This window comes from Stegodyphus dumicola, chromosome 11 (genome assembly GCF_044657685.1).
Source record: "Stegodyphus dumicola isolate Sdum_Otavi_A_Nest chromosome 11, ASM4465768v1".
Lineage (NCBI taxonomy): Eukaryota > Metazoa > Arthropoda > Arachnida > Araneae > Eresidae > Stegodyphus > Stegodyphus dumicola.
In genome coordinates this window covers 108348989-108374676 of record NC_140778.1, presented here as the reverse complement: position 1 = coordinate 108374676, position 25688 = coordinate 108348989, and the positions used below count along the sequence as shown (strand labels likewise).

The 25688-nt window shown below is 32.4% G+C and overlaps 1 protein-coding gene across 4 annotated transcripts in view; it reads right to left on the bottom strand.

Moving 5' to 3' along the window:
* The window catches only part of LOC118192464 (transient receptor potential cation channel subfamily M member 2-like), a 137403-nt gene that overhangs the window by 92456 nt on the left and 19259 nt on the right, over window positions 1-25688 (bottom strand). For all 4 annotated transcript variants that reach the window (XM_085827073.1, XM_085827072.1, XM_085827071.1 and 1 more), the window contains exons 6-10: window positions 19439-19595; window positions 18952-19045; window positions 18641-18756; window positions 15976-16167; window positions 4804-5150 (exon numbers count right to left, since the gene is read on the bottom strand). In XM_085827073.1, coding sequence (XP_085683199.1) covers window positions 4804-5150; window positions 15976-16167; window positions 18641-18756; window positions 18952-19045; window positions 19439-19595 — 906 coding nt within the window. The remainder of the gene's footprint in view (window positions 1-4803; window positions 5151-15975; window positions 16168-18640; window positions 18757-18951; window positions 19046-19438; window positions 19596-25688) is intronic.

The window sequence follows — 25688 nt, the reverse complement described above, 5'->3', positions numbered from 1 at the left end:
GGGGGTTAATTTATTTTTTAGAGTTTAATTTTTAAAAGTTACTATTTATTAATTAAATATTTCAGATGAAAAGACAAATTCAAATACTATATTGATTTGATATGGAAAAATGATAATTATAACCTAACAATAATAAAGTCAAACAAACTGAAACAAAAAAAAAAAAAAAAATTACATGAATTAAATCAGATCTTCATCTCCTTTAGTACGTATGCAAAAATCATAATCCATGTGTTGAATTTGGAAAAATTCCTGGACATATATTAATTAAAATCTCTCTCTAACAACTTCTGTGATTTAATAAGAAAAACAAACAGGCACTTTTAAATTTGAATTTCAGCTCAGAAAACAAAATACACACCAAAAAAAAAAAAAAAAAAAAAAAGTCACAATGCGCCAAATCCACTAAAGAAAGAGGTTGAAAAACCACAGTAAATTTTCATTTGCACCAAAATTCGCTGTGCCTTTATTGCAGTTGATGCATTTTGCTGTTAAGTTTTGCAACTACTTCTTTACTTAAGACACAATAACATGCCGAACAAACACTAATTCAGAAGTCAAACAACAAAAATCAGCATCCTGTGAAAATTTGAAAATATAACGGTGATTTTTGTTGTTTGATTTCTGAATTAGTAATTCTTAACTGTTGAAATTTTTTGCAACAAATTCCGGATGTTCAACTCTCTGCATTATATATGAAAAGGTTATTAGTACTTTATAAATGTTTCTCTCCTTAACTTCTACATTCTTGAGTTTGCACATATGCTGTTTTAAAATACATTTTTCTACATATGCTGTTTTTAAATATTTTTTGTCAAAATGCTCTCGAAACATGTATGTGTCTGTAAATGAAAAAAATCTGAAAACTTTCAGATTGTTTTTTTATTTATTAATAAATATGTCTATTTAGATATAATATATATCAACTTTTTTTCATTGTTTGAAAACTATATGTTTTTAAAACAATTATATAAATATGTAAAATCAATAATATCTTTTTAACTAATTCTAGATTTGTCTGTATGTCTGATTTTTCCACTGACACATTTCTGAATCTGGTCCTTAGTCTTCAATTTTCTAACTAGATTTTTTGTGTCATATTTAAAGACTAACCGGAGCCTGTTACCCTAAAAAACTGTATACCATTTACTTAGAAAAACTGCACAGTATTTTGCAGAGGTGTAGTTAGGTAGTGGCTTTTCATGTTATAGAGATATTATATTACAATTATATATATGTAAGATAAAAATGTATGAATCAGAATTACAATATAACTATAAACATTAATTCTTCCTCTCTATTCTAAAATCGTAATAACTTATCTGCATTGCATCATTCAAATTAATCATGCGATCTTACGTAACCATTTATTCCAGATGCCTCTTGGCGACCAATCACCGAATTATAAACCAAAACTTTTCTCTTCGCGTGCTTCCATCTTTCATAATGACGCACTTTAGCTTTTGCTCTCTACTGTGCTAAGATGTAATATCGCTGGCTTGCTTTCTATCTCAACAATATCAAAAATGAAAATCTTCTGTGGAAAGGCACGACTAGAGTGCCAAGTGATTCTGGCTACAAATATCAGTTGCAAATAAAAATGGAATTAAAACTGCCTCGACTGCCAAGTTCTTTAGATATTACCAAGTTAGCATTACTAGCATACTATGCAATCAAAATCTTCTTCAATATGGGTCTAATCACGCATCGACACTGCTCCGGCTTTTTCTTGTGATTTTATTATTACATACATATATTATATATATAGTCATTAGGTTATTTTGAAGCAGGAGATGTGAAAAATATGCAATGCTCTTGCCAGGTCTCAATGCCTGAAACTCTTGAATATGCGTCCAATATCATCACTTGACATGCAGAAAAGAGGAAGAAAATATCTTATGTACTTCCTCTTTTAAAGAGCAACTGGGGATTAGGGGACCCCATCCCCAAATCCTGGTGGTGATGAATTATTGTCCACCATCTTTTAGTTCAGATGCCATTTGTAAAATCTTTAGAATTTTTTATGCTTGAAACACGAAAAATGAGTAATGCCCTCACCAGAACCTGGACCTCCCGAATGCAAGTTGAGTATACTACCATTACACCATAAAGGCATGCAGGGAAGAGAAGAAAAGCACACCGCTGTGCAGCTTTCTTCTTATCGCAACAATATCAAAAATGTAAATATTCTGGAAATAAGTGCAATTAGAATACCAAATTATCTGTGATCCCAAATGTTAGTTAGAAATAAAAATGAATATTTAATTTGCCTCGCTATCAAGTTTGCTGTTCATTAAACAATCTACGATCATATCCAAACATTGTATTTTTGTAACATTTATTGTACATCATCTTAATTTATGCCATAACCAAATGAGATATTCTAATCATAATTGATGATTTAAAACAGCCATTCCATTTTCTTTGCTCTTATTTTCTACTAGAATTTTCTAAGAGTAAAAATCAGAAGATTTTTTTGAAGAAAATTCTAAAAAAATGTAAAATTAATTTTGTTCAACAAAACTAACATATATTGAATATTTACCTGCAAGTGTCAGAATTCGATAGAGGCAGGATTGTTGCCTGTCAAGAGTGTGGATTATTGTTCCATGATATCACCCGCCGTACTGATTGACATTCAAACACTGTCATGCGAATATGGAAACAATAGATTGCTGGAGGTCGTACTGGACGGCATGCAGGATCTCAATGCCCTCCCATGACAAATGCCCGAGATGACAGACATATTATGAAGTCCGCCCTGCAAAACTGTACAGCCACATCAAGGACTATTAGTCAGGAAATGGACATGTTTGCAACATGCCCAAAGTCTGCTCGTAAGGTGCGTCAACGTTTGCAGCAGTGTGGGCTATCAGCACGGTGACCATTACTTTGGCTTCCCTTGACAATGCAGCATAGAGAGAGATGGTGACCGAACGACAAAGTTGGATACAGGAATGGCAAAATGTTGTCTTTTCAGATGAGTCCTGGTTCTGCGTGCAGTATTCTGATGGCCATATCAGGAGGCTCCGAGGAGACCGTACGTCTCGTGCTTGCATTCAATATCAGCATGGGGGCCCTGCACCTGGCGTGATGGTTTGGGCAGCCATTGGGTGCCTGACACACACATCAATCAATTGTAATTTAAATACAGATTAGTTACATTTCTGAATCTTATGTCCAGTGGTTGGGCCTATCTTTGATGCCTGCCAAATGCCATCTTCCAACCAGATAATGCCAGACTATATGTACATTGTGTTCCGATCTTCCTCAATATACAGGGTAAAAGATAACAGCTTTTTAAAAAGTAAAATGTTAGCTGTTCAAAAGTAAAATGTTAGAAAGATGAATACTGTAATTTTATTTCATTGTAAATTAACACCATGTGGAGACTTGTGAACTTCTTCATTATAGAAAATAACTAAATTGCTTCCATATAAACCTTGCAACAAATATTTCTTGGTGTGGTAAAAATTTCTGTTTTGCCATGAAATCTATGTGTGACGTAAAATTGCACACTGAAAATAATGAACACCTTTAAAGGTTTCCTTTAAAATGCTAAAAAATTAAGAATTTCCATGCAAAGGGGAAAAAAATCAAATCGGAATCCATTTTAAAATAATTAAATTCATCATTATGTTTTAGTTTAAATAAAAATGAGTTGTAAGTTTAGGCTAAAAGAAAAGATAAATAATTTTTTTTTAATCTTATAAAGATGTCTTCGTTTTATAGAATTTTGTAAGAAAGAAAAAAATTAATTACTTATTTCTTGTTAGAATAAAATAAATTAAAAAAATGAAAGAAAGAAAAGTAATAGAGTTCCTTTACATCCATTACACTAAATATATAGGGTGTTTTAGCACAGCAGTTACAAACTTTCAGGAGAGATAGAGTAAACCTAGCCAATGGAAAAATCACACAATACATGGTCGGAAATGCTTTCCTGGCGTGACAGTGATGACACAAAGCACAAGAAAATCACACAGCAATACATGGTCAGAAATGTTTTCCTGGCGTGATAGTGACGACACAAAGCGCAAGAAAGGAAGGACATGAACAGGTAAGAAAACAAGTTTGTTATGCTTAGTACAGTTATTACTTTGAACAGGAATGTGTGTCTCCACCTGAATGCAACATAACTTCAATACTGGATCGGCATGGTCCGGTCCATTGGCCAGCAAGATAACCAGACCTTACTCATGTTGACTGCTTCCGGTGGGGGTACGTGAAGACACTGATGTACGAAACCTCCATTAGTGCTGAGGAACTTGTTGCATGCATTACAGCAGCTGCTAGGGAAGTTTGGGACAGTCGGTATTTTCCCAAACATAAAATCTGCCATTCATTGGAGATGTGAGGTCTACATCATGGTCCGAGGTCGTAATTTTGAACACCTTCTTTGATGATGATCATTGTCTGTTTCTGTTCTTATTTCTTGTTTTCTCCCATACTAAGCATAATAAGTATGTTTTCTCATCCTGTTAGTGTCCATCTTTTCTTGTGTTTTCATTATCGCACCAGGAAAGCGTTTCCAAGCATGCACTGCTATGTGATTTTCCATCATCTAAGTGTACTCTACCTCTCCTGAAAGTTTGTAACCACTGTACTGAAACACCCTGCATACAATGCTTACAGAAAAGAGACAGCCACATTATTGATATAAGGTGTGGTTCTAGTTACTGAACACATTTTGAGTTCTGCTAATAGTGAAACTTTTCTACACTAAATAACAAATATTTCAGCAGCAAATTAAAAGTTTTTTTTAATCAAAGTATGTAATTTTTCACTAGCAAGTGTACTTACCGACTTAAATCTATGATTCCTTCCTTCATCTTCCCTTCAATAACATAAGTTTGTATTTTATCTAAAATCAAGGATGAAGCAAGGGCCACCATTATAGGTTGGTCAACATGACGCCATAAAACTATTGCCAGCTTTCCACGGTTTGAAACTAAGGCCCAGATGATCAGTACAGTGATAGCTTTGCGTCTTGCTACATCGCAAGAAATACGTTTTGAACAGCCCAGTTTAAAAATATCCATTGAGCATTCATTCAGTTCTTGAGAACTGATGTATATAGGAATTCCAACTAAACTCTCAACAATCCAATTTAAATCTGAGTCAATAAAATATTCATCAAGCCGCATCATCTAGAAAAGGGAAAAAAAAAACTGTTTTAAGGGCACAGTAAACATAAGTTTAGCATTTGATTAACAAAAAAGAATACAAAATAACATTTAAAGAAAATTTAATTATTGTGCCTGAATGAAATATTTCTTACTTGAATAATCAATTAAAGTTTATGTTTTTACAACACACATAATTTTTGTCGGAATTTTTTTTTTTTTTAAATTTGCCATTGCTCTCTAAGTAGATGAAAAAGTCTTCAAATTGGTACACAAAATCTATGCCAATCTAAGACTCTTTTCTTTTCTTTTTTTGGACTAATTTGAAACTTGGCACATTTTTAGACATTAACTCAAAATGACCAGATCAGAATTCTGAAGCCAGGAAACCAGGTGAAAATAATTTGGTTGACTTAAAAAAAAGTAAAGCAAATTATTGCTTTTTCAAACAAATAACATGGTAATTCTTATTATATAAGTTTTTGATTATGCAAATTAACTCAGGTGCTAAAATCATGAAGCTTTAAGATTTTACTGAATATTTTCATTTAATATGAGTATTCTCTTTTTTCTATAAATACACAGATGAGATTTCAACAAAATAAAAGAAAAGAGTGTTCTTTTCTTTTTTAAACGTAGAATAAAACAGAAAAAATTAATGCTTATATTTTGGGAATTTTAATAATTAAAATGCATATTTCAAAGGCAAAACTCTATGAAATAAGTGACACTTCAAGGCTTTACTAAAATAGGACAAAACTGCATATGCCCATACCTTAGGATAGAATATGAAAATGACTGAGTTTTGGCAGATAATGACTGACTATTTGAAGCTAAAGTGCATTGCAATGGAGCATCTAGATAACAGACATTCCATAACTTTGATGCAAATGTGCTTCCAGCATATCAAAATTAAAATAAGAATTCATAGTAGTACAAACTGTAAAAATAAAAATGAAAATGACACAGGGGAAAAATATAATAGAAAATAAAAATATAAAAATGTGAAAGGTTTCAGATTTTAAATTAAGTTCAAATGGGTGTTTTTTTAATGTTTTGTGTTTTACCTTTATTTATTAAATATCATGTTCCATGTACTCAAACTAAAAAATTCAGTTCAACAGCAATATCGCAAATTAATTTTAAAATGAGCATATCTTTAGAATTTCCGATACAGAGTCTTTCACGCAGGAGATAAAAATGTTTTATTCGTACACTGTTGCCATGGCTCGCTTTGAAATCGTTTAGTTTGTTAATCAAAAATTGGTTGAAGTGTTACAAAATATGAAATCGATAATACAACAAATTTTAAATTCAAATTAGGGTTTCCACATGCCCTTATTCTATGAAAGATTACATTATTCAAATTTGGATGGCTCTAGGTCCTGTTGTTTGATCACAGTGCAAGAAACATACATACATTTATACAGATTCTTCATTATTTAATTTCTTTAAATATAAGACAGGGCAATAATATATGGTGACAATGATTTGAAGAGTGATACAGCCTTTAAAAGTTTTCAACACAAAATGCCAAAACGAAATTAATAGTCCTTCCGGGCAAATTGCCCCTTTGGACTAAAAATAGTAATTAATCTGTTTTTACTGAAACTCCAACTCAGAACTCATTAGGGGAAAATGAATTAAAGCTTCATAAAAGTCGATTAACATGTTGCAAAAACATGTTACATTCTCCTGGTTCATCAGAGATCAAAAACCGAAAAAATAATCTATTAAATTTTCATTAAAGACTCTAAAATTCATATAAAACCAAAAACTCGAATCTCAAATGTGCCAGAATTTTCATTACACACCTATGAAACACTTAGTAAAATGAATAAAAGCATAACATTGTGCTAAATTGACTACTAAAAAAACCACAAAACTTTACATTATGTAAAAAGACCATTGAAAAATCAAATTGGGCTAAAATCCTTATATGCAAATCCGAAATTCAAAAGCAAATAAACATAAAGAATAAAACAAATATACTTTAAACCAAGCTGTCATTTAAACAACAATCAAAAATTGGGTTGCCCCTGATTATGCTAAAGTTTTAATGCCATGAAAACAAACAAACAAAAAAAGTTTCACGATTCTTTAAATAATAAAATCAAATCTGAGCTTTAGATTTGCATATAACGATTTTACCAATTTGATTTTTTTAATGGTCTTTTTACATAATTTGAAGTTTTGTGGTTTTTCGAGTAGCCAATTAAGCATAATGTTATGTTTTATTCATTTTACCAAGTATTTCGAAGGGATGTAAGGAAAATCCTGGTAAATTTGAGAGTCGAGTTTTCGGTTTTATATGAATTTTAGTTCTTTAATGAAAATGTAATTAGATTCTTTTTTTTTGGTTTTTGAACTCAAATGAACCAAGAGAAAAAACATGTTTTTGAAACATATTAATTGACTTTTGTGAAGCTTTAATTCATTTTCCCCTGATGAGTTCTGAACTGGAATTTCAGTAAAAGGAGATTAATTAATATTTTTTATATTTTTATTTTCTAATATATTTTTCCCCCTTTAGAATTTTCATTTTTATTTTTAGAGTTTGTACTGCTATGAATTCTTAATTTAATATTGATATGTTTGTATTTTGTGTTAAACCTCTTATACACGATTGATAATATTAATATTGTTGAGGAATAACCTTGCTTTGACTCCAATTTACTTTTAACTTTAGAATCTTTAATTCTATTCCTATATATATGTATATATTTTTAAATTTACATATTTTAGTAACTTCAGAACTATCTTTCAGAACAGAACTACCTTTCAATGCTTCTTAATCTAAACATGACTTTATAAGTTCTTACACTATATATATCAAGGCATTACCTTTACTTCATAAAACTTGACTGTAATCAAGGAATGTGAAATACAGAATATGCATGGGATAATAAGTTCCACTTGCTCATAAAATCCATTTAGAAAACAGACATGGTATATGAGCCTTATATTACAGCTCATGCTGTCTCAGATTTAAAATAGGATATGTGCAAACTTAATTGTCGTAAATCTGCTTGATCAAAGCTCTAGAGTAGGGATTCCAAACATTTTTCTTGCACTGATCCATTTAAAATGAATGATTTTCTTCATTGATCCATTATATATTTCTTTATAGTATACAGCATAATCATAATACAAATAACTGAACATAAATAACTTGAGAATAAAAATTAAACTAAAAATATGAATAAAAGTTTTGGGGGAAAAAAAAGATTTATTAATCTTTCATTATTTTCAATTTAGATTTAATTAAATTTGCTTAAATATGCTGCATTCCAATTTTGGAGAGTTAGAATACATTGACAATATGTATTATTTATACAAATACATTTGTGTGCTATTGTTTACTCATAATGAAATTTATCATATCAACTCCTCAGTGTATATTATTCTTATATTATAATTACATATTTTTTATAATTATTTTTTGTGTTTATTCTTATAATACAATGCATGTAATATTAAAGCTATGTAAATCAACATTATAACTTAAATTAGCAACAGCCTCTAATTCCTCATTTTAATTTGGGTATTTCACCTCTCTGTTCTAAAAACAGTAATAATGTTTCAGGACTGTGTCATTTCTGCATTAATCCCTATCATATGACTTTTACATAATGATTGCACAGCTAATTCAGAACTTGGACTCAAAATTTCCAGAACCAAAACCTTTCTCTTACAAAGCTAGCATGTTGGATAACCATATGCTCTACTTCTACCTCTGCTGCTGCTAAGACACCGCTGTGCAGCTTTCTTCTTATCGCAACAATATCAAAAATGTAAATATTCTGGAAATAAGTGCAATTAGAATACCAAATTATCTGTGATCCCAAATGTTAGTTAGAAATAAAAATGAATATTTAATTTGCCTCGCTATCAAGTTTGCTGTTCATTAAACAATCTACGATCATATCCACACATTGTATTTTTGTAACATTTATTGTACATCATCTTAATTTATGCCATAACCAAATGAGATATTCTAATCATAATTGATGATTTAAAACAGCCATTCCATTTTCTTTGCTCTTATTTTCTACTAGAATTTTCTAAGAGTAAAAATCAGAAGATTTTTTTGAAGAAAATTCTAAAAAAATGTAAAATTAATTTTGTTCAACAAAACTAACATATATTGAATATTTACCTGCAAGTGTCAGAATTCGATAGAGGCAGGATTGTTGCCTGTCAAGAGTGTGGATTATTGTTCCATGATATCACCCGCCGTACTGATTGACATTCAAACACTGTCATGCGAATATGGAAACAATAGATTGCTGGAGGTCGTACTGGACGGCATGCAGGATCTCAATGCCCTCCCATGACAAATGCCCGAGATGACAGACATATTATGAAGTCCGCCCTGCAAAACTGTACAGCCACATCAAGGACTATTAGTCAGGAAATGGACATGTTTGCAACATGCCCAAAGTCTGCTCGTAAGGTGCGTCAACGTTTGCAGCAGTGTGGGCTATCAGCACGGTGACCATTACTTTGGCTTCCCTTGACAATGCAGCATAGAGAGAGATGGTGACCGAACGACAAAGTTGGATACAGGAATGGCAAAATGTTGTCTTTTCAGATGAGTCCTGGTTCTGCGTGCAGTATTCTGATGGCCATATCAGGAGGCTCCGAGGAGACCGTACGTCTCGTGCTTGCATTCAATATCAGCATGGGGGCCCTGCACCTGGCGTGATGGTTTGGGCAGCCATTGGGTGCCTGACACACACATCAATCAATTGTAATTTAAATACAGATTAGTTACATTTCTGAATCTTATGTCCAGTGGTTGGGCCTATCTTTGATGCCTGCCAAATGCCATCTTCCAACCAGATAATGCCAGACTATATGTACATTGTGTTCCGATCTTCCTCAATATACAGGGTAAAAGATAACAGCTTTTTAAAAATTCATGACAAAAAATAAAGGGTATTCAATTGCTACCCTGGCCTGCATAGTCTCCAGATCTGTCACCCATTGAAAACAGCCAGGTATGGGTTGCTGAGAGACTGGCCTGCCACTCCTCTTCAACTAATACTGTTTATTAAGTGGTGCATAGACTTGAAGCAGCATGGAATAAGTTGCCTGTTTGTGTCATTGAACCCCAGTTCGACTCCATGCCTAACCGGGTAAGGGCCGTTTTAGTTGCTAGGAGTGGCAGCTGTTGCTACTAATTTTGCACCCCTGTAAACCCCCAAACTGCATACAAATTTAATCATTTTGTCTTCATGTCATACACTTAAAGTACAATAAATATCTTTTTTTGTATTTGCTTTTTCTTCATGGTGTTGCAGTTTTAATGGCCAGTAGTGTATTTTTCAAGTTTTGGAAAGGATGGAAGGTAATGATCATGTAGCAATAGTGAAAGGGGTGAAGCTTGAGAACTAATGACTGCTTTAACATTAACAGTACATATGTTGTACTGGAAAAATTGTTTCCTGTAAAGCTGGCTGTGGTACAACTGTTGTTCTAACATTATCCTTTCCCTCATTAGAAAAATCTCCTGCCTTTTAGTGGTTTAGCTAATAGAGATCTGTGGGTAGTCTGTGATTATCATTCATGGCAGCAGCTAACTTCTCATTGTTCTATAGATGTATATTTGTTAATCTGTATAATTACAGAAATGAAAGGAGGTTATGGTTATATAAAAGCTGGTTAATAATGCAGAATACCTTAAAAATCGTGTAAACATTGATGACCGATTTAAAATTTCTCATGTTTGTAAGAAATGGGTTTTTTTATTTATTAATAAATATGTCTATTTAGATATAATATATATCAACTTTTTTTCATTGTTTGAAAACTATATGTTTTTAAAACAATTATATAAATATGTAAAATCAATAATATCTTTTTAACTAATTCTAGATTTGTCTGTATGTCTGATTTTTCCACTGACACATTTCTGAATCTGGTCCTTAGTCTTCAATTTTCTAACTAGATTTTTTGTGTCATATTTAAAGACTAACCGGAGCCTGTTACCCTAAAAAACTGTATACCATTTACTTAGAAAAACTGCACAGTATTTTGCAGAGGTGTAGTTAGGTAGTGGCTTTTCATGTTATAGAGATATTATATTACAATTATATATATGTAAGATAAAAATGTATGAATCAGAATTACAATATAACTATAAACATTAATTCTTCCTCTCTATTCTAAAATCGTAATAACTTATCTGCATTGCATCATTCAAATTAATCATGCGATCTTACGTAACCATTTATTCCAGATGCCTCTTGGCGACCAATCACCGAATTATAAACCAAAACTTTTCTCTTCGCGTGCTTCCATCTTTCATAATGACGCACTTTAGCTTTTGCTCTCTACTGTGCTAAGATGTAATATCGCTGGCTTGCTTTCTATCTCAACAATATCAAAAATGAAAATCTTCTGTGGAAAGGCACGACTAGAGTGCCAAGTGATTCTGGCTACAAATATCAGTTGCAAATAAAAATGGAATTAAAACTGCCTCGACTGCCAAGTTCTTTAGATATTACCAAGTTAGCATTACTAGCATACTATGCAATCAAAATCTTCTTCAATATGGGTCTAATCACGCATCGACACTGCTCCGGCTTTTTCTTGTGATTTTATTATTACATACATATATTATATATATAGTCATTAGGTTATTTTGAAGCAGGAGATGTGAAAAATATGCAATGCTCTTGCCAGGTCTCAATGCCTGAAACTCTTGAATATGCGTCCAATATCATCACTTGACATGCAGAAAAGAGGAAGAAAATATCTTATGTACTTCCTCTTTTAAAGAGCAACTGGGGATTAGGGGACCCCATCCCCAAATCCTGGTGGTGATGAATTATTGTCCACCATCTTTTAGTTCAGATGCCATTTGTAAAATCTTTAGAATTTTTTATGCTTGAAACACGAAAAATGAGTAATGCCCTCACCAGAACCTGGACCTCCCGAATGCAAGTTGAGTATACTACCATTACACCATAAAGGCATGCAGGGAAGAGAAGAAAAGCACACCGCTGTGCAGCTTTCTTCTTATCGCAACAATATCAAAAATGTAAATATTCTGGAAATAAGTGCAATTAGAATACCAAATTATCTGTGATCCCAAATGTTAGTTAGAAATAAAAATGAATATTTAATTTGCCTCGCTATCAAGTTTGCTGTTCATTAAACAATCTACGATCATATCCAAACATTGTATTTTTGTAACATTTATTGTACATCATCTTAATTTATGCCATAACCAAATGAGATATTCTAATCATAATTGATGATTTAAAACAGCCATTCCATTTTCTTTGCTCTTATTTTCTACTAGAATTTTCTAAGAGTAAAAATCAGAAGATTTTTTTGAAGAAAATTCTAAAAAAATGTAAAATTAATTTTGTTCAACAAAACTAACATATATTGAATATTTACCTGCAAGTGTCAGAATTCGATAGAGGCAGGATTGTTGCCTGTCAAGAGTGTGGATTATTGTTCCATGATATCACCCGCCGTACTGATTGACATTCAAACACTGTCATGCGAATATGGAAACAATAGATTGCTGGAGGTCGTACTGGACGGCATGCAGGATCTCAATGCCCTCCCATGACAAATGCCCGAGATGACAGACATATTATGAAGTCCGCCCTGCAAAACTGTACAGCCACATCAAGGACTATTAGTCAGGAAATGGACATGTTTGCAACATGCCCAAAGTCTGCTCGTAAGGTGCGTCAACGTTTGCAGCAGTGTGGGCTATCAGCACGGTGACCATTACTTTGGCTTCCCTTGACAATGCAGCATAGAGAGAGATGGTGACCGAACGACAAAGTTGGATACAGGAATGGCAAAATGTTGTCTTTTCAGATGAGTCCTGGTTCTGCGTGCAGTATTCTGATGGCCATATCAGGAGGCTCCGAGGAGACCGTACGTCTCGTGCTTGCATTCAATATCAGCATGGGGGCCCTGCACCTGGCGTGATGGTTTGGGCAGCCATTGGGTGCCTGACACACACATCAATCAATTGTAATTTAAATACAGATTAGTTACATTTCTGAATCTTATGTCCAGTGGTTGGGCCTATCTTTGATGCCTGCCAAATGCCATCTTCCAACCAGATAATGCCAGACTATATGTACATTGTGTTCCGATCTTCCTCAATATACAGGGTAAAAGATAACAGCTTTTTAAAAATTCATGACAAAAAATAAAGGGTATTCAATTGCTACCCTGGCCTGCATAGTCTCCAGATCTGTCACCCATTGAAAACAGCCAGGTATGGGTTGCTGAGAGACTGGCCTGCCACTCCTCTTCAACTAATACTGTTTATTAAGTGGTGCATAGACTTGAAGCAGCATGGAATAAGTTGCCTGTTTGTGTCATTGAACCCCAGTTCGACTCCATGCCTAACCGGGTAAGGGCCGTTTTAGTTGCTAGGAGTGGCAGCTGTTGCTACTAATTTTGCACCCCTGTAAACCCCCAAACTGCATACAAATTTAATCATTTTGTCTTCATGTCATACACTTAAAGTACAATAAATATCTTTTTTTGTATTTGCTTTTTCTTCATGGTGTTGCAGTTTTAATGGCCAGTAGTGTATTTTTCAAGTTTTGGAAAGGATGGAAGGTAATGATCATGTAGCAATAGTGAAAGGGGTGAAGCTTGAGAACTAATGACTGCTTTAACATTAACAGTACATATGTTGTACTGGAAAAATTGTTTCCTGTAAAGCTGGCTGTGGTACAACTGTTGTTCTAACATTATCCTTTCCCTCATTAGAAAAATCTCCTGCCTTTTAGTGGTTTAGCTAATAGAGATCTGTGGGTAGTCTGTGATTATCATTCATGGCAGCAGCTAACTTCTCATTGTTCTATAGATGTATATTTGTTAATCTGTATAATTACAGAAATGAAAGGAGGTTATGGTTATATAAAAGCTGGTTAATAATGCAGAATACCTTAAAAATCGTGTAAACATTGATGACCGATTTAAAATTTCTCATGTTTGTAAGAAATGGGTTCATTTAAGCTATTAACCACCATGAATTTCCACATGCTTCTGATAGCATTGAAAAAATTCTGAAATTCTGTTGCAAACAGTGCTGCTAAAGGCACTTACATTTCTCAAAACTCGATCTGTTAATGTGAGAATTGGAATGTACCTAGTAAAGTGATTGATATTTTGTGCCATCCATTCTATTTCCATATGTTTTACCAAACTGTTTACTGGTATTACTGTGGAAATAATTACAGGATATGCTGTTTTACAATTTTTTTAAGCTCATTTTTATATTGATCTGAAAAATATTTTGAACACATATGTGTGAGTTTCTTTTTTAAACCCTTGCATATATTTTTTGAGGTAATAATTTCCCTTTGTCATTAAATGTAAGATCTGAAACAGATATTTTATTGATTTTAAATATTAATATTTTTCATTAAACATAATGCATATACTAACAAGTTTGATTTTTAATATGTAGGTATTTGTTGTGAGTGCAGCAGAAGCAAGACTTCCTTTGCAAATTGAAGATGCTTCAAGGCCAGAAAATGAAAATGTAAGTTTTCTCATATTTAAAATACAGTCAAAAGTCGTTAATTCGGACACCCATAATCCAGAATCATCTATAATCTGGACCTCAAAGCTACAAACTTTCTGCACATGCGCGTAAGACCTTTACGGCTGTGAATATGCGTGTGCGTATGCGCATAATACGTTTACGCATGTGTGTTTAATGTATAATAGACAGTATAAGCTAAGCTAAAATTATCTAATTCAGTTAATGTTGCAGATTGTGTTGTTCCTTAATCTTCGAATTGGATCCGGCTTATTATTTTTTGCAGACTGTTACAGCAATTTTATAAAAGTAAGCTTGAACTTTCGATTATGTCAAATAGAATTTCCGATATATATTTACTAATATGTAAAGGATCTACAAAGCGAAAGTATGTTTCGAAGTCCATTAAACAAAAAGTGGAATTGCTGCAAGAAATGGATAAAGTCATATCCTTTGTTTCTCTAACCATTCCAAAATCTGTTTATCAATTTCACGCTGCTCTGCAGCCGGGGGGGGGGGAGACGCCGCGGCACGTAATGAATTGGAAGTTGATCTGTCAGCACTATTCTTATCTTCAGGGCAGATGTTTTTATTTTATTTGGCTTATAATTCCTTACTAAATGTAGTATTTCATCTCGATGTACTCCGTGTTTGATATGATTTTAATCAAATTCCTTGTCATTATAATTCCCTTCCGATAGTGAAGAAAGTAACACAGAGGTTATTGGAAATGAAAAAATTTCGATTGACAAATTAGTCGGTATTCTCGACACAGCAATTATAGGACTTCAACAGTGGAACTTTGTAACTGAAGAAGAAATTATGTCTTATAGTTTATAGAATTTAAGAGAAAGTATTATCACATAAAATGAAGCAACTTAAACAACTTACATTGAAAGAAATGTTTAATAAAGTAAACAAATAAATATTAAGCTTTTTTTTTTTTGTAAATTTTGATACCCTTTAGATCATAATTGTTATTTATTTCATAAATTACGGTTTCATATTTTTAATTTTATAATTTCTGCATGTCATCTTGCCAGATTTAAACTGATGATCTATAATCCAGAAAAATCGACAATCCGGAATCGCCGAAGTCCCGACAAGTCCGGATTAACTACTTTTGACTGTATACCATTTTGGAAATCGAATTAATCATATACAATAATGCGAGTAAAAAATTCCATTTGTGTATATAGTGAAATTTTTTATAACTATCATCATAATCACTTCAGTAGTGGAAATATTTACCAGATTTTTAGAATATCTTTAAATTTTTTCTTTAATTTCAACTCTTAAACTATTACATACTTTTCCATAACCTAAAATTCCTTCCCAGCAAACCTGATGGAAAAATTCTTCTCTTAGTGCATGTTCAAAAAGAGTGACAACTCGTGCAGCATTTAGATACTTATAAAGTTCAAATCCATTATCAAGGAATAATGAGACAAATTCTTCCCTGCCTTTCTTGAATAATACTTGTTCGAATACATCATTTTCAACCTGCATAAAATAAATTTTCAGGTACTTAGATAAATAAATTTTGATTGGGATAAAATAAATTTTGATATCTTAATATAAAGCATTCTATACAATGCTTAATATAAAAGCATTTTATATTAAAAAGAAAATTATGAAAAAAACTTCTGCAGTATTTGAAACAAATATTTTATTTGACACTTTTTTCCAAAAGCTGTTTTTCATTAACTCTCTGCATGGTTTTACTCAGCATAAGAGCAGTGAGTCTTACAAGGATATTAATAGAGCATAAGGCAAGAATTTAATATTCCTGACAAGGTCTTGTCAGGGATATGAAATTCTAGCATAGCTTCAATGAGTAAGTTTCTATTTATGCTATCATAGGCATTTTTTAAATCCACAAAGAGATGGTAGGTTCCAATTCCAAATTCTTTGGTTTTTTTCTAGTACCTGTCGAATGTTAAATATTAACTGTGGTTAATTGTGAATCTCCCTCTCCTGAATCCACACTGATAATCTACGATGTTTTCCACAAATGGGCAAAGTCTAGTAAACAGAATGTTTGGAAAAATTTTATAAGCAATACACAGTCGACTAATACCTCTGTAATTATAACATTCAAGAATATCTCCTTTTTTATGTATGAGACAGACTGTGCTAAGTCTCCATTCCTCTGGAAGTGTCTCCTTGTCCCACACTGATAAAATAATATGGTGAAGAGTTTTCACTCCATCTGGTCCCGAGTTTTTGATTAATTCTGGCGGTATTAAGTCTGGGCCAGGAGCCTTGTTATTTTTAAGTTTTTTTTATTACTTCCTCAACCTCAATTAATGAGGTGTAATACTATCTTGATTAATGACAGATGAGTTAAATTCTTCAGTTTGCAAGCACTCTGCATTAAGTAAATCATTAAACTTATAAGGTATTTCTCCCAACTTCTTAGCATGCCTTTGGTGTTGTGGTCTGCCCACTGGGCGCATATTCCAGAGGTCCATGGTTCGATTCCCGGCAAAGGCATTGCATCTTTTTCATCTTCCTCACTTCCAAAAAATCCTAATGCCTCTATAAGCCTCTATAACGTATTTATTCCATCTTTGAAGAATTTTATTTTGTCACTCAGTATAAGATCAGATTCTAATCACAGCAATATGCTAAAAACTATCCCCTCCCCTCCACCTAAAAAACTTAGTGACCATGTAGATGGGAAATTTGAATCTAAATCTGTAGTTAAAATCCAATAACGGCAAAATACATGTTAGTTCTGGTATGAGCATCAAGACAAATCACTGCAAACTCCTGAATACAAATTCAGAGTTAACATATTTTATATGCTTTTAGATATTGGGTAGATATTCTTAAATGGATGTTTTGAATTACTAAAATTGTACAGTGGTAATTTAGTTAGGTATACAATTTGTCAGAAACTGAAGAAGATATATGGGAAAACTAACAATTGGGGGAAGAAATCAAAACATATGTGCTTTTAATGACAGTTACAAAGATAAATTCAAACTTTAACATTCTGCAGTTAACTACACTAAGCGGTTTATCTTCCCCAATTTATTATTGATTTTATAGAATATTATTGACTTTGCCTGGTGACACAGCAAAAGATTATTTTCCATACTAAAAGTAACTTATTTATGTATCAGAATGTTACATGAAAGATTTTTGAAGCTTGCATTAACAGTTGTTGAAAGTTATATAAATGCTGAAATAGACATAATGTTATTCATCTAAAATATAGAAAAATAAAAATTCAGATATTAAAAAAATTAATTTATTGTTTAACTTCTATGTATTTTGCCTTTTTCTTGTAAAAAAGTTGTAGTTTTACAGAGACATTTTCAGATTAAGTCTGCCTAGGGATTATTAGGGCATACTCTACTTTAAGCTAATTAATGCTAATTACTAATTAATCCCCTAATTAGGATAATTAGGAATGAAATTACTGTATTACAGAACAATAAACACACATACACATCTTTGTTTGTTTAAGATGAAGAATTGTTATACGCATGGTTGTTAATGTTCGCTATAATTTGACAACTGTGCAACTTCTGCTAAGATGGTTGTGCTAATACATATGCACCCTTTCCTAGCTTCCAAGTCAATTTTAATTTCAGTTGCACACATAATTCAGAAGGACTTGCATGTAAATCACACATATTATTTGCTTATGGAGAAGAAATTTTTATCATTTATATCTCTAGTGATGACTAACCATTGCATTGAATTTTGGGTGTATTTAATAACCTTTTTTTGATATTGCAGGTGTATAAAAATAAATTGAAAAAAATATTACATTTTAACTGCTGCTGTTATACATTTATTTTACATAAATATACAAGCAACCTGTTTTTGCAAGCACTGAGTAACATGCTTTAACTATTGGTATTAAAAACAGATATACATTTAAACTAAAATATAGAATTTTTTAATTGAAAAAAAAAATTGAAAGAAACTAACAAAATAAATCATACTTTTCTCTTATTACCTTAAAACGAACATCTTTATAAAAAACTTTTGCTAAAGCTAGTTTGGGATAATTCCAATCAATGGTAAGCTGCAAGTCTCTTCTTAATTCAGCATAAGAATCACCTTCTTTTTGTGCTATATATTTAACAGAGGAAACTTTTTAAAAAATGTTGATACATAATTATAAAATATATGTTAAAAACAAATCTAATTAAGCAGGAGATACATTTCATAAAATTTTAAATAAGAAATTCAAAACTAGTTTTCTTAAAATATAAAACATTTTAGATATATTTTGATTAAATGAGTTGGCATCTGAATTATACTTGCAATTAAATATAGTTTCCATAAGATAGACAGGAAGATCTTCAAGGTTGCTTGTCAGGTCCAGCATATTAAATACAGTAATATATTTTAAGTCAGGCTAAGGAAAATGAAAAAATAAAATTACATTTAAAAAAGTTTTCATTAATTTATCAGTTTTAATGTTAAAAACAATTTATACATACTTGTTTTATTTCATTTTTAGATGTATTATTTTAACACTGAATAGCTAGCAGAAATGATAGATTACTACCTAGTAATAAGCAAGCCTTATTACTAGGTAACTTGTAAGAAAATACAAGTTGCACATTGCTCTGTAACTACATGACCATAACTAGTGTCTATTCAGTATACATAAACATTTAATAAAAAAAAATCAAACAGTTTTTTAGCAACAAAAAATAATTTTTAAAAATATGTAAATGAAAGCCTTGGGGGGAAAACTAACGCAAATTTAAATCAGAAAAAGATAACAGAAATAAAAAATACTCACTGGTTCTGAAAATTTAATGCACTCCAGTATTCTAGAGAAAAATGAACTATGAGCCACTTTGTTATCCTTCAAAGCAGGAAAAACAGATGTAATTTTATCACTTAAGCTTTTTTTTAGAATATTTTCCACATATTCTATATCCTTTATTTTCTGAAAACTTCAAAAGATAATGATATAATTAATATAAAAGTAAATACTACAAAAAGGATAATTATAGGATTAAAAAAAAAAAAAAAAAAAAAAAAAAAAAAAAAAACCTTGAAATCAGCAGAGTAAAGCACTGTTTATATGGTTTTCATTTATACAGGATGTCTTAAAACACCATGTACAAATTTTAAAGGCAAGTAGAGAACAACATCATGTACCATGAAGCACTGATTATACAATTTTCATTTACATAAGGGCATCTCAGAACTCCATGTACAAACTCTGTGGGCAGGTAGAAAGCATAAGCATCATATCTATTGAAAAGCATGAACAGACATGCCCCTGCAGGAAATAAAAGAAAGACAAAACCACAGCAGTAACACAAAATGCAATGCAAAGCACTAAGCACTTTATTAAGCAAAACTGAACAATACAAAAACTAGTAGACACAGAATATAGTTTCACAAGTATTCAAAAGTGCTCATTAATAAAATAAATAAAAAAATAAGGTGTTCAAAACTCTGATTGTTCGCAGTGATGTGTGCTAGATTCTGATAATGCATTACAAATCTGGTTTGATTATCTCTCCCACATATATTTCTATCTCTGTTCATCCATTATAATCAGCTAACTCATACATGAAATGCACATCCACCAAGTCAGCATATGTAAAATTATGAATGTTTTTTTGCATAATGTCACAAGCCTCAATAAAGATGCCCCAGTAGCAATGTGAAGCACTGGTGTATAGTCTCGCCTATTCATTTCTGGTCCTGTTTTCCTGTATGAATTTAGGGTTCAAACTGGTGTTCTGTACATCCCTCAAAGTTTAAACGCAGAGTTCTGAGACACTTTACGCATGCATCTTTTACATTTATACACTTCCTGATTCATTTCTGATCATACACTGTAGGATTCAAAAGTTTTCAGACTGAGTCTATAACATAAAATTTTTTTGCAGTAGTGTGACTACGAGAACGTTTTCATGTTACTACATTCCCTCCCTTTTCTAAAAGTGGTTTGTCTCAAATCACGTGGTCGAAAGTTTGCAGCAACAGCATTTTTTGTGGGCAGGTGCATTTAGTAACTGGCGACAGAAAGAAATGGCGTCAGTTGTGCAGAGAATCAATATCAAATTATGTGTTCGCTTGGGAAAGAGTGCTACGGAGACTTTCGAAATGTTGAAGCATGTGTATGGAAGTGAAATGTTATCGAGAACGTAAGCTTTTGAGTGGCATCATAGCTTCAAAGAAGGCAAGGAAAGTGCCGAAGACGTCGAACACTGTGGCTGTCCCGTGACTTCGCACACCGATGAAAACATCAAAAAGGTGTCTGCGGCGGTATGTGCAAACGGGCAGCAAACAATTTGCCAAATAGCAGAATCAGTTGGGATATCAGAGGCTACATGTTAGTGGATACCGACTGAGGATCTTAACATACATAGGGTGTGTCAACACATCGTTCCCCGCATCTTAAACGTAGGCCAAAGGGGAATTCGAATGAAAATGGCGGGAGACATGATCTCGGCTGTTGACAAAGATCCATCCTCATTTGGCAGAATTGTTACTGGAGACGAGAAATGGTGCTTTTTGTACGACTCACAAACTAAAAGAGCATCGGCAACGGGGAAATCACCACAATCTCCACGGAAGCAGAAATTCTGCCAAGATCGCTCTAAAGGAAAGGTCATGCTGGAGGTGTTCTTCGATATCCAGGGCATTGTGCATCAGGAATTTATCCCTAAAATACGCACCATGAACAAAGAACTCTACATCAAAATCCTGCACCGTTTGCGAGAGTCGATCTGGAAGAATAGACCAAAAATGTGCCGTGAGCAGTCATGGGTATTGGTATTGTTGCATGACAACGCTCCTGCTCACTGATCCCTACTCGTCGATGACTTTTTTGCAAAAACGAAAACAATTGTTTTGCCTCATCCTCCTTACTCGCCTGATCTCGCACCCTGCAATTTCTTTCTATTTCCTGAACTGGCAAGATGCTTACTGGGTTGTCGATTTCGATCTTCAGGCGAAGTTAAATGTGCATCGCGAGATGAATTAAAGGACATGGCCAAAAATGGATTCCAGACATGTTTCGATGAACTTTACAGGAAGTGGCAAAAGTATGTTGTTGCACAAGGGTCTTATTTCGAAGAAGGATGTGTTTCTACAATTTAATTCATAATATATTTTATGCTATAGACTCAGTCCGGGAGCTTTTGAATCCTACCTCATATTTACAGCAAATATTCATTTATATGATGTTTAATTTCGGTTACACATCCATTTTACCTGATATTTTTTCATTAATGTCTCTTCATAGCTCTAATAATTTTCTCTGAAGAAACTTTCTTAGCACCTGAAGATTGTATTCAGTAATATGAATAAGGAAAATGAAGATGCAAGATATCTCAGACTGACGCAAGGGTTGAAATTCAGTTGATCAATGGAAGGGGTGTCGCATAGAAGGACAGAACATAAAATGGAATTTGCTAACGAAAGAAGCTTCATTTCTGTATCATTTGGTAAAAATGTCTTAACTAGTACTTAAGTTATAACTTTTTTATTTAATCCTAATTTACTGCTAAAATATTTTGCAAACAAAAGAAATTCTCAAAAACAATTCTTAAACAGAACAGATGAATACAGGATTGGGAAAAGTTAGACAGTTCAAAAACTGGGTATTAACAAATTGCTTCTGATAGTAGAAGAACAAATGAAAAAGCAAGAAATTTACAACCTATTCATGTCAAAAAAATTGTGTAAAATTTTTTTTTTATGATTGGCAACACACTGCTGAAATTTTTCATTCCGTTACTCTACATCAAATAGTCCAATGATTAGATCAAAAATATTCCAGAAGAGAAAAGAAATAGCATTGGAATTGAATATGAAGACTCTTAGCTTTTCAGCTGCATTTCTGCATATAAACTGTGATACAAAATCTTATGGCATGGTATACAAAGAAGATCAAATTAGGGTCCCATTTCAATCTGTTGAAGAACAATTCAAGAATTTATCCAATGAAATAGATGGATACCAGCTTACGGTTATTTAATAAATTCAGTTCATTAAATTATTCCTTGTTTTTATTTCTATTCTTAATGGATCATAGACATTTAAAGGTGATCAAAGAATGTAACAGGATCAAGAAAAGCAGAACACAATAAAGTTTTACTCTGTGCAAATGCTGATGGAATAGAAAAGATAAATCACAAATCAAAACATTTCTGATATATTGAAAGTCTGCCATAATGGTGAAAGTAACAAAAAAAAAAAAAAAAAAAAAAAAAAAAAAAGGAGGGGGATAACAGTAAGCCTTAATACAGACAAAATGATATGATCATAAAACTGTATAATTTTGCTTTTCATGAATAATTGTAATGCTCTTCAGCAACCAACTGAATTTTTGAGAAATGAAAGTATTGTGCCTATGATTTTTCTGACTAAATTAAAATAAGAACTAAAAATTGTCTTATCAAACTAGGGTTTTCAAATCTAGAATCGGGAGGAAGGATTCATAATGGAAATGATGATGAAACAGGGATAGATGAAGAAGATAGAATTTCTCAGAAACAGACATTATTTTAAAGAATTATGTAAATCGTGATAGCAGACTAATGACATGAAAACTATGAAAGCAGATTCAAGACAGCTGAACATTGAAATAGTATGGATGAAAAGTTAATCTTACTTTTCTTTTTAAGATGCAATGTATTGCACTGAAACACTCAAAATTTGTTTATTTGTTACAATATAACAAAGAAAATGTTTCACGAACTTAAATTCATTTATAGTATCCAGCTTAAAGAGAAAAGCCAAATGGTATGTAAGATGATAAGTCAAGATTTTGTTCTTTAAAGCAATTTAAAATCTCCTCCCCCAAAAAAATATCATTTTTTCTTTATTATTTTTATCATTTTCTATTGGAAAAATATAGTCATTCTCCTTTTTAATATTTAAACAGTTTGAATTCTAAAGATTTTGAAAATGAAATATTTTTACCTTTTTCAATATCAGCATTTGGAGCAAACAAAGCAGGATGATAAAACTAAATTTGTGTAACAGCAGTAACCTAACTGTAGAATTAAAGCTTTACAGTTAAAATATACATATCATACTTTAAGCTAAAATTTCTATTATACAATGCAAAGTCCGTAATATGGATGTCCATTATCCCGAATGATCTATAATCCGGACCTCAAAGCCACAAGCTTTACGCATTTGCATAAAGAATGTGCATACGCTTTTCGCATGCGCGCATTGAAAGAAATGTTTAATGAAGTAAACAAATAAATATTAAGCTTTTTTCTTGTAAAATTTGATACCCTTTAGATCATAATTTGCTTTTTATTTCATAAATTACGGTTTCATATTTTTAATAATATAATTTCTGCATGCCATCTTGCCAGATTTAAATTGCTGATCATGATCTATAATCTGGAAAAATCCATAATCCGGAATCGCCGAAGTCGTGACGAGTCTGGATTACGGACTTTGTACTGTACATCTTTCTCCATTAGACACTTTGAAAGATATATAAACAATGCTTTAATATTTTAGAATAGCAATAAGAATTTTTAATACAATTATAAGGTATTTTCTTCCTCCTTTCTGCATGCCTTTGTGGTATAACGGTAGCACACTCGGCACATGTTCAAGGTTCGTGCACATTTCTGCTCACGGAAATTAAGTACTTTTAAAGACTTTTAAGGACCATTAATGAAAAAAGTTAAGGACCTATGAATAAATGGGAACTGAATAAATTTAATTAAAAATATTATCTATGCCTGAACTTCACTTTTGTAATACCATCCTAAAATAAAATAGATCCGTAAGTAGGATTCATTATTATTAAACATGAATTAATTAACAGAATTATTAATAAGTTTGAGAATAAACTATATGAAATTTATCCAGTAGAAGATTTTTTACTCTTATAATAGTTGGACATATTTGAAAGAAGATAAGTAATATTTTAGTTATGCTTTACTAACAGTGAGCTTTATGTTGATTTTTCATTTATATCTCAATTTGTCACATACTTGCTCAGTCTAGAGGTTTGGTAAATAGCAGATAGATTTTATGTCAAGCGGCACAGTTAAAATGAGAAGTAAGATCATAATCAGCATGATTCATAACAAAAGACTGGATGTTACTGCTGCTGGCCTAGAGAGAGACCTGCTGATTAGAACAAACCTGAAACGCCTTATATTGGCATGGTTGGCAACTTTTGAAAGTTGGGCTCTGTTTGATTCAGCTAGTATTGTACCTTCGTGTAGAGTTTTAGGAGTTGTAACCTAGTTAATATACACTAAGGTTCCAACAAGCCACTAAAGCACCAGAGGTGTGAATTTTTACATTTTTGTACTTTATCAATGTGACCACGGTAAGGATTAATGAAAGGCAATACCTCGCTTTAATACACAGAGCCCTATTAAATAAAATCGCAACCTAATAAAATTTTATAGTTTAAAATACATGTAATTTATGATATTGATTCTTAAATGATATTAGAATAATTACACATTAAAATCCACAAAATATTTACGTTTTGTAGCACCAACACTCAACAAAATATTTATCCGTCTTTTTAATTTAAAGCCTCTTCAGACATTTTGGCTAATTTATATTCATTTGCTTCTCTTTAAGCATCTTTTCTAACAATCAGAAATTTATCTCAATATACAAACCAGTGTTCTCATTAGTTTCTACGTGTTTTATCTCCTAACTTGTCAACCCCTCCACAATGTAGCTATGAGGGTTTGCTTGATCTGTTAAAAGTTAAATAGTCCAAAACCCCCGACAGACGTGAAGCATATTATTGCTATATCTGAAAGTAACTACAATATCAGACAAAGGTTAAAATAAGCCTCTTACTTAGAAAGAACATAAAGGCATGTTCTGATGCCTAAGGAGAGGGATGCCTTCGTGGAGGTCTTAAGGGAAACTGGCTCGTATACATGTTACACATGGGGAAAACCACGAAAACGCCCATGCAGCCAGCCCATTCACGGGATTCGAACCTCGGACCGAACTACCAGTGTTCAGCGACTTTACCGCTCGGCCGCTGGTGGGCCTTATCATATGAGGAAATAGAATTG